Here is a 9,967-nt window from a genome sequence, read left to right on the forward strand (position 1 = left end):
TGGTTATGATACGGTGGTATTTGTCCCTTGTGTGTGATATTATTGGTCATTTTAAAAATTTAAAAATATACCTAAATTGTATTTCATATTTTAACAAATGTTTAATAGGTTAGAGTAGAGTAGGGCCCGGCGAAAAGAGTCCACCGTGTCGTGGTGGCGGCTTAAAAAAATCTTTTGGCCAAAACAAAGGCTGCTGGTTATATGTGTGATCTGGTGATGGGAACTCTTGTGTGATTGGTGAGAAGTGGAGTTTTTCCAAGAGAGAGCGGTGGGGCTGTAGACAGTTCGATGGGTGGAGGCAGGACTGGGGTGAAGCCTGGGTGGAGTCTCAAGGGGGCCCCGAAAATTCCTAGTGGCAGTCCGTCTTATGTGTGATACTGTCTGCTGAGTCCCTTCATGATGGGCGATTCTCCATTTTTGCGTTTCAAGCCTTTTTCCTCCTTTTACACTCGTCACTTTTACACTTTCCACCCGTGCGGCCGTTTTGTTTCTTGTGGACGATTTGCAGCTTTGATCCACACGTCTCGTATTCTCCAGATCAGCGCAATTACGGTGACACCAAACCAACCACCTGATTTTAGATGTTAAAAAAAATAATAATATTTTGTCATTTTTTTTCGGGAATCCATATATTTTGTTCCCTGTTGATGGAGCCGTGTCACACATTTTTTGCAGGCCAGGCCAACATTTTTTATTTGCACCATTTTGCCGACGTTTGATCACTTTTTATTTTAGTTTTTGTGGAAGCGAGGAGAGATTAAACAGCAAAATTCAGGAGGCGGGTGGACGCCAGCGCACACTATTCTCCAAATGGTCCTTGTAAATAATGTGGTTAATGACTGAAGCATGTGAGTGGTTAGACAGCAGCATTCAGGTCTCGCGCCTGTCCTTTCTGTCAATGGCATCTGCCAGGTAAGGGGCAGGCACAGCTCCGTACAAACGCACAGGGCATGTGAGCTTCTACTGTAACGTCCTCTATCAGGAAAGGGTTAAACCTCCTCACCTCCAATGCAAAATCTGCCGCTCTGTGCCAATTATGGAGTAGCTGACATACCCTTGATCCCCCAATCACTAGGGCCCGGATGTGCCTGCTTCCTTGGCGCTAAATCTAGCTTCTCTTCTGAATATCCAGTTCGTCTGCTCATTGCTCTGGTCGGAGCACCGTGAGGGTGCCAAACCAGTAGATCCAGTTCTGGAAAAATTTTGTCTGATGCATCTGGAAGAATGAGTGACCCCTGCATCGGGGTCCACCGGGCAGCCGTGGTCATCCGACTAAAGCCTCAAGGCTAGGCTCCCCCAGGATATTCCCCATTGTGACCAGTACATGTGGTACCTCGACATCATGCACCATAGGGGTAGCATTACATGGCAGCCATTCAAGGAGCCATTTCTGCAGAGCAGCTCTCCATGATAGGCCACTTTACGTGACAGCAGTACGAGGAGGGTCAGCACGTGCACCTGCTGCCAGTTCTGCGCCCCAGGCTCCTGGTGACATTTGATCCTGAACAGGGAGGATGGCTGTCATTACGTGCAGGATTAGGTCGTCTCAGCTCCACGTTCACAGGTTAATTTCCTCGGCATTATCCCTAATCACATGCTCCAAAAGCACAACATCTCACCCACAACGACAAGAGTACCACCCACTTCTGGCATCCACTGCCAGCCAGCAAGACACGTGACCGGCAGAGCAAATCATCCCGGAGCCAAGACACCTCAGTCAATATTTGTCAGAAACTTCTCCGCAGCTTCGTTTGACGCAACAGAGGTGGAAGCCCAGAGAAGAATGAGATCATGGAAAAGCTGAGCGAGTGGCTCCCGCTGTGACACATGTCCGCACCATGAAGGACCGGCTGGAGGAGCTCAAGAACAGAAGAAACCAGGATGACCTGCTGGACTACGATGACCAACTGGCCTTCGATAACCCCGTGTTCCAAGATGCCGAGACTAATGGGATGGACGTCTTCTTCCAGGAGATCTCCAGCTTGTGTGATGCCCTGAAGAAGCTCAAAGCCTTGGCGGAGACAATCGAGAGCAAGCAAGAAGAGGTTCTGTGCAGCACGACCGAAGCCAAGATCTGCGAGGGCAAGAAGGAATTAAGCAACATGAAGAATCTGCTCACCTCTGACGCCAAGACCCTGCAGTCCCAGCTCAGCCTCATGAAGACCAGCCTGGCCCAACATGATAAAAGCTGGATGGCGGAGCACCGGATCCGGCAAAGTCAATTCACCGTTATATCCAACCGATTCCGGGAGGTCATGTCCCAGCATTACATCAACGAGACCCGCTACGTGGGGAAACTGAAGGAGCAGATCATGCGTCAGGCAGACTTGGCTGGCCTGGACCTCCAGGAGGAGGAGATCAATGACCTGATTGGGAGTCCGATGGCTCCGCAGATCGTCGGCAATGAACTGGAGATTCTTAAGGTGAAGCAGCACTTGGCCATCGCCCAGGAGAGGCACAAGCAGCTGCTGGACCTGGAGATTCAGATAACGGAGCTGCACTCCCTCTTCATCCAGCTGGACCTGCTGGTGTCGGAGCAGGAGGGCGTCATTAATAACATTGAGTATAACGTCCTCAACACCATGGACTACATCTCACAGTCCAACGAGCAAGTGAAGAAGGCGCTAAAGTACCAGAGACAGTCCCGGATCGCGGCGGCCATATCTGCAGTGCTCGGACTCTGCGCATGCTGTACCTGCCTCTCCTGTATGTCCGGAGCCGTGCGGTAACATCCTGGGGATGGCGCCATTCTCATTTGGGAGAAATATAAATTTTACTTAAAGGGACAGTATGGAGTATATAATGGTGCCGGAGCGTTATAAGAGGTGCGGCTGATATCGGTCACACACAAAAGCTTCTCAACACCGGAGACTTGTGATCATGGGGGCAGAGAGGTCTCCACACTTCATGTCACTCATCCTATTGATGAACATTACAGTCTCCTCCCCTAGTAATGGCTGATAACAGAGAGTAATAGATTGTAGTCACCTGTCCTACAGTTACCTCCCCAGTAATGGCTGATAACAGGGAGTAATAGATTGTAGTCTCCTGTCCTACAGTCACCTCCCTCAGTAATGGCTGATAACAGGGAGTAATAGATTGTAGTCTCCTGTCCTACAGTCACCTCTCCAGTAATGGCTGATAACGGGGAGTAATAGATTGTAGTCTCCTGTCCTACAGTCACCTCCCCTAGTAATGGCTGATAACAGAGAGTAATAGATTGTAGTCACCTGTCCTACAGTTACCTCCCCAGTAATGGCTGATAACAGGGAGTAATAGATTGTAGTCTCCTGTCCTACAGTCACCTCCCACAGTAATGGCTGATAACAGGGAGTAATAGATTGTAGTCTCCTGTCCTACAGTCACCTCTCCAGTAATGGCTGATAACGGGGAGTAATAGATTGTAGTATCCTGCCGTAGAGTCACCTCCCCCAGTAATGGCTGATAACAGGGAGTAATAGATTGTAGTATCCTGCCGTAGAGTCCCCTCCCCCAGTAATGGCTGATAACAGGGAGTAATAGATTGTAGTATCCTGCCGTAGAGTCCCCTCCCCCAGTAATGGCTGATAACAGGGAGTAATAGATTGTAGTCTCCTGTCCTACAGTCACCTCTCCAGTAATGGCTGATAACAGGGAGTAATAGATTGTAGTATCCTGCCGTAGAGTCACCTCCCCCAGTAATGGCTGATAACAGGGAGTAATAGATTTTAGTCTTCTGTCCTACGGTCGCCTCCCTCAGTAATGGATGATAGCAGGGAGCAATAGTCTGCATTGACTTGTACTGCTGAGGCTACCAGGGTCATGAGTGGATGGATGATTAGGAAGTAGTCCTGTGTTCTTGCTGCTAGGATGATGTTTATGTCCTGACTTTATTCTATGATATTAAATTGTTGTGATATATTCTGATAATCTATGGCGTTATTTCTCCATCATGTGTGCAGCGGGTGAGGAGCGCACATTGTGGGGGCTGCATACCCAGCACTAGTGTACACATGTTATGTGCTGGGCAATGGAACCATGCTCAAACCTCTTACTGCAGGGGAGGAAAGCAGAGGGTATGTGGTCCCTGGGTCTGGGTTGTGGCCCTGGGTCTGGGCTGCGGCCCCTAGGTTTGGGCTGTGGCCCCTGACCTCTACCTTCTATCAATGCTATGTGCCATAAATGCTCCCTGATGTCCCCCCCCCCTGCACAGATTCTGTGGCCTCCAATTCACGCACAGAATGGGGGTCTCAAGATCTTATGTTCTCCCTTTGCAATGATGAATGTACACGTCAGTGAGGAGAATCGCTGTGTGTCTGTGTCTCTCATAGATTATCACGGCTTATGATGCCGGTGGATTGTTGCAATAACAGCACTGTGGTGTTGGTAGGGGCTATTGTGGTGATGGAGTGGTAGTAGCCGTGGATGTAGTAGTGGGGTTGGTAATATCTGTGGTGTTGGGGGGGTAGTAGTGACTGACAGTTGAAATGGCTCAGTGGTGTTAGTGGCTTTGGTGGTGGTTACAGTAGTGGCTGTGAGGGTGGTAGCCGAGGCAGAGGGAGTGGTAGTTGTGGGGGTGACTGTGGCACTGTTGGTGGCAGTAACAATTGAGGGGGTGGTTGTGGCAGTGGTGGTAGCAGTGGTGAGGGTGGTAGTGATGATGGCAGTGGTGACGGTAGCAGCGGTCGGGGTGGTAGCAGCGGTGGGGGTGGTAGTGGAAGTGGTGGTAGTTGCAATGGTGGGGGTGGTAGTGGCTGCGACAGTGGTGGAGGTGGTGGCAGTAGCAGTGGTGGGGGTAGTAGTGGCTGTGAGAGTAGTAGTAGCAGTGGTGATGGTGGTGGTAGCAGTGGCCAGGGGGTGACAGGGGAGGTGTTAGCAGTGGCGGGGTGAGGCAGTGGTGGTAGTGGCAGTGGTGGGGGTGGTAGTGGTGGTAATAGCAGTGGCTGGGTGGTAGTGATGGTAGTAGCAGTGGGTGGGGTTGGTGGTAGTAGCAGAGGCGGGGGAGGTAGTGGTGGTAGTAGCAGAGGTGGGGTGGCAGTGGTGTGGGTGGTAGCAGCAGTGGTGATAGTAGCTGTGATGACAGTGGTGGTAGTAGCAGTGGTGGGGTTGGTGGTAGTGGTTGTAGTAGTGGTGGATGTGGTGGTAGTAGCAGTGGGTGGGGTTGGTAGCAGATGCGGGGGACGTAGCAGCGCTGTGGGTGGTATTGAAAGTGATTTTGGAAGTATCATCTGTGGAGTGGCTGTGGTGGTGGTGGCAGTAGCAGTGGTGGGGGTAGTAGTGGCTGTGACAGTAGTAGTAGCAGTGGTGATGGTGGTGGTAGCAGTGGCCAGGGGTGACAGGGGAGGTAGTAGCAGTGGCGGGGTTGGTGGCAGTGGTAATAGTGGTAGTGGTGGTAGTGGCAGTGGCGGGGGATGGCAGTGGTGGGGGTGGTGGTGGTAATAGCAGTGGCGGGGTGGTAGTGGTGGTAGTAGCAGTGGTGGTAATGGTGGTAGTAGCAGTGGGTGGGGTTGGTGGTAGCAGAGGCGGTGATATAGTGGTGGTAGTAGCAGAGGTGGGGTGGTAGTGGTGTGGGTGGTAGTAGCAGTGGTGACTGTGGTAGGGTTGGTGGTAGTGGTGGTAGTTGTGGTGGGTGTGGTGATAGTAGCAGTGGGTGGGGTTGGTAGTAGCAGAGGCGGGGGAGGTAGTGGTGGTAGCAGTGGTAGTGGTGGTAGCAGTGGTGGGGTTGGTGGTAGCAGTGGCGGGGGGAGGTAGGGGTGGTAGTAGCAGTAGTGGTAGTAGCAGAGGCGGGGTGGTAGTACTGGTGTGGGTGGTAGTAGCAGTGGTAACAGTGGTAGTAGTAGCAGTGGTGAGGGGGAGGTAGGAGTGGTAGTGGTGGGGTTGGTGGTAGTAGCAGTGGCGGGGGATGGCAGTGGTGGGGGTGGTAGTGGTGGTAATAGCATTGGCGGGGTGGTAGTGGTGGTAGCAGTGGGTGGGGTTGGTGGTAGTAGCAGAGGTGGGGGAAGCAGTGGTGGTAGTAGCAGAGGCGAGGTGGTAGTGGTGTGGGTGGTAGCAGTGGTGACAGTGGTGGTAGTAACAGTGATGAAAGTGGTGGTAGTAGCAGTGGCGGGAGGAGGTAGGGGTGGTAGTAGCAGTAGTGGTAGTAGGAGAGGCGGGGTGGTAGTACTGGTGTGGGTGGTAGTAGCCGTGGTGACAGTGGTGGTAGTAGCAGTGGTGAGGAGGGAGGTAGAAGTAGTAGCAGTGGTGGTAGTACTGGTCTGGGTGGTAGTAGCAGTGGTGACAGTGGTGGTAGTAGCAGTGGTGAGGGAGGAGGTAAGGGTGGTAGTAGCAGTAGTGGTAGTAGGAGAGGCGGGGTGGTAGTACTGGTGTGGGTGGTAGTAGCCGTGGTGACAGTGGTGGTAGTAGCAGTGGTGAGGAGGGAGGTAGAGGTAGTAGCAGTGGTGGTAGTACTGGTCTGGGTGGTAGTAGCAGTGGTGACAGTGCTGGTAGTAGCAGTGGTGAGGGGGGAGGTAAGGGTGGTAGTAGCAGTGGTGACAGTGGTGGTAGGAGCAGTGGTGGGGGTGGTGGTAGTGGCAGAGGCGGAGTGGAAGTAGCAGTGGTGGTATATACTGTGCGCTGCCATGTGCAGGTCTAGGTGCTGGATATAGCAGACGTACCGTGACTGCTGTACACACTGTATATTGTATACATTAAAAACTTGATGGAATGCATGTGGTGTATACGTTGTATGAGGTGCTGTAGATACAATGTATGATGTTATTATACATTGGGGGTCTGGTTGTGATGATCTCTCTCTATGGACTTTGCTGCAGATATTTACAGCGGTAATAAATCAACATAACAGATGGGCCCTGGTAGGTGCCAGATTATCAGATTTATGGTTCCTGGCAGGTGTCAGATTATCAGGTTTATGGGTCCTGACAGATAGTGAATTATCAGGATTGTAGGACCTGGCAGGTGCCGGATTATCAGGTTTATGGATCATGGTAGACGCCAGATTATCAGATGTATGGGTCTGGCAGGTGCTGGATTATCAGGATTGAGGGTCCTGGCAGGTGCTGGATTATCAGGTTTATCGTGGCAGGTGCCAGATTATGAGGTTTGTGGCTCCTGGCAGGTGCCGGATTATTAGGATTGTGGGTCCGGTCAGGTGCCGGGTTATCAGGTATTCTGGATTATTGGATGGCCATTGTTACTCTGTAGAAATCTTTTGTTTCATCGCTAGCAAATAAAATGATTTCAGGTGATCAAATAACGACCGGGAGAACCAGCCGTCTCCAGGAAACAGTGTAAATATTTACCCGAGGAGTCGCTTAATGGGATAACGGTGATGACGGAGAATTACACGTGATATAGGTGATAAGCCTCCACTGCAGAGCATCACATAGGGGCCCTCAGACTGGCCCCGGGCCCGAGTATCCGCAGCTCCAAACATCATATATGATATTGGAGGAATGTGATTTGTTCTCTCGTCATCAGGCATTTACTAATACAAAGTCTGAAGAATCACATTTATACACAACACAGAAAAAATGCAATAGATGAGACAAGTGACGTGAAGCAGAACTATCGTTATGGGAGAGTGAGAAACATAAAAATTGGACCAGTACATAGATAAGGAGTCTGGATGTTTTAGGATATGTGCACACGCTGCGGATTCTGCTGCGGATACTCAGCAGTTTCTGCTGCGTTGTACAGTACCTTTATACCCTATGGAAAAAAAAACGCTGTGCAGACGCTGCGGAATTTTTCGCGCGGATTTGCTGCGGTTTCAAAACGGCAGAAAGAATTGACATGTCAATTCTTTCTACAGATTCCGCTGCGGTTTGCCATCTCCTCCATTGTGGAGATGAAAAACCGCAGCCCAATCCGCAGGTAAAACCACAGGTCTTTTGACCTGCAGATTTACCTGCGGATTTTACAAAATCTGCACGGCTAAATCCGCAGAGCATTCCGCAGCATGTGCACATACCCTTATTGTCCTCTGATTGGGGTCTCCTAATGTGTTGTGATGCCCCCACAAAGTCTTAGGAGCAAATTCCTTAATTGATGTAAAAAGACCTAAATCCATGCAACACATTCATTCCAGCACTGAGAGTGTCAAAGGGTGTCAAATGGATCTACATGTGGCAAAACATTTTTGTATGCCTTATCATAACACCATGGATATTAAATTACTGGTATTGAAAAGTAACTTCACATCTCAGAGAGACAGTAGAGTCTGTGAGTACAAGCTCATGATGACCTTTGACACTCTCAATGCTGGAATGAATGTGTAGCATGGAATTATGTCTTTTTACATCAATTAAGGAATTTGCTCCTAAGACCTCGTGGGGCATCACAACACATTAGGAGACCCCAATCAGAGGACAATAAAACTCCTTATCTATGAACTGGTCCAATATTTATGCTTCTCCCTCTCCCATAATGATAGTTCTGCTTCACGTCACTTGTCTTATCTATTGCATTTTTTCTGTGCTGTGTTGTGTATAAATATGTGACTCTTCAGATTTTGTATTAGTCAATGCCTGATGAAGAGACCTGAGTAGTCTCGAAAGCTTGCAATGTGTTACCATCTTTTCAGTTAGCCATTAAAAGGTATCAACCACTGAGGACTCTCAATTCTGAATATTTTTTACCAGCGTCAGGGAAATCCTCGCCTGCTTATTCTCAGTTTTCAACCCTTATTACTTCTCCCACGGGTCCATGAGTCCATATGATGTACAACCCCTGACAAAAATTATGGAATCATCGGCCTTGGCAGATGTTCATTCAGTTGTTTAATTTTGTAGAAAAAAAAGCTGATCACAGACATGGCACAAAACTAAAGTAATTTCAAATGGCAAGTTTCTGACTTTAATAAATACTAAAAGAAATCAAGAACAAAAAATGTGGTACATAGGTGCATATTTACATAGTTATTAAGGTTGAAGGAAGTCTTTAAGTCCATCTAGTTCAACCCATATCCTATCCTAACTTGCCCTAACATGTTGATCCAGAGGAAGGCAAAAAAAAACCATGTGGCAAACAGTAAGCTTCACATTGGGGAAAAAAAATCCCTTCCCGACTCCACATACGGCAATCAGACTAGCTCCCTGGATCAACGCAATATTAAGGAAACTAGTGTATATACCCTGTAATATTATACTTTTCAAGAAAGGCATCCAGTCCCTTCTTAAATTTTAGTAGTGAATGACTCATTACAACATCATATGGCAGAGAGTTCTATAGTCTCACTGCTCTTACAGTAAAGAATCCGCATCTGTGAGTATGCTTAAACCTTCTTTCCTCCAGACGTAAAGGATGCCCCCTTGTCCCTGTCACAGGTCTAAGAGTAAAAAGATCATTAGAAAGGTCTTTGTACTGTCCCCGCATATATTTATACATTGTAATAAGATCACCCCTAAGCCTTCCATTTTCCAAACTAAATAACCCCAAGTGTAATAACCTCTCTTGGTATTGCAGACTCCCTAGTTCCCTAATAACCTTGGTCGCTCTTCTCTGCACCCGCTCCAGTTCAGCTATGTCTTTCTTATAGACCGGAGACCAGAACTGTACACAGTATTCTAAGTGTGGTCACACTAGTGACTTATATAGAGGTAAAATTATGTTCTCCTCATGAGCATCTATGCCTCTTTTAATGCATCACATTAATTTATTTGCCTTAGCAGCAGCTGCCTGACACAGGCCACTAAATGTTAGTTGGTCGTCCACCCATACACCCAGGTCTTTTTCAGTGACAGTTTTGCCCAGTGTTTTAAAATTAAGCACATAATGATACATCTTGTTTGTTCTACCCAAGTGCATGACCTTACATTTATCCCCATTAAAGCTCATTTGCCATTTATCAGCCCAAGCTTCTAGTTTACATAAATCCTCCTGTAATATAAAAGTGTCCTCCTCTGTATTGATTACCCTGCAGAGTTTAGTGTCATCTGCAACTATTGAAATTCTACTCTATGCCCTTAAAAGGTCATTAATAAATATGTTA

General features: G+C 48.4%; 1 protein-coding gene across 1 annotated transcript; it reads left to right on the top strand.

Moving 5' to 3' along the window:
- The first annotated feature begins 1,594 nt into the window (after window positions 1–1,594).
- LOC141073764 (syntaxin-1B-like) lies at window positions 1,595–3,909 on the top strand. Its single transcript, XM_073561167.1, has one exon. The coding sequence runs from the start codon at window positions 1,839–1,841 to the stop codon at window positions 2,727–2,729; it is 891 nt and encodes a 296-aa protein (XP_073417268.1). The 5' UTR covers window positions 1,595–1,838; the 3' UTR covers window positions 2,730–3,909.
- Window positions 3,910–9,967: the final 6,058 nt, after the last annotated feature.

This window comes from Dendrobates tinctorius, unplaced genomic scaffold, assembly GCF_039654945.1.
Source record: "Dendrobates tinctorius isolate UK_male_01 unplaced genomic scaffold, ASM3965494v1 ptg000315l, whole genome shotgun sequence".
Lineage (NCBI taxonomy): Eukaryota > Metazoa > Chordata > Amphibia > Anura > Dendrobatidae > Dendrobates > Dendrobates tinctorius.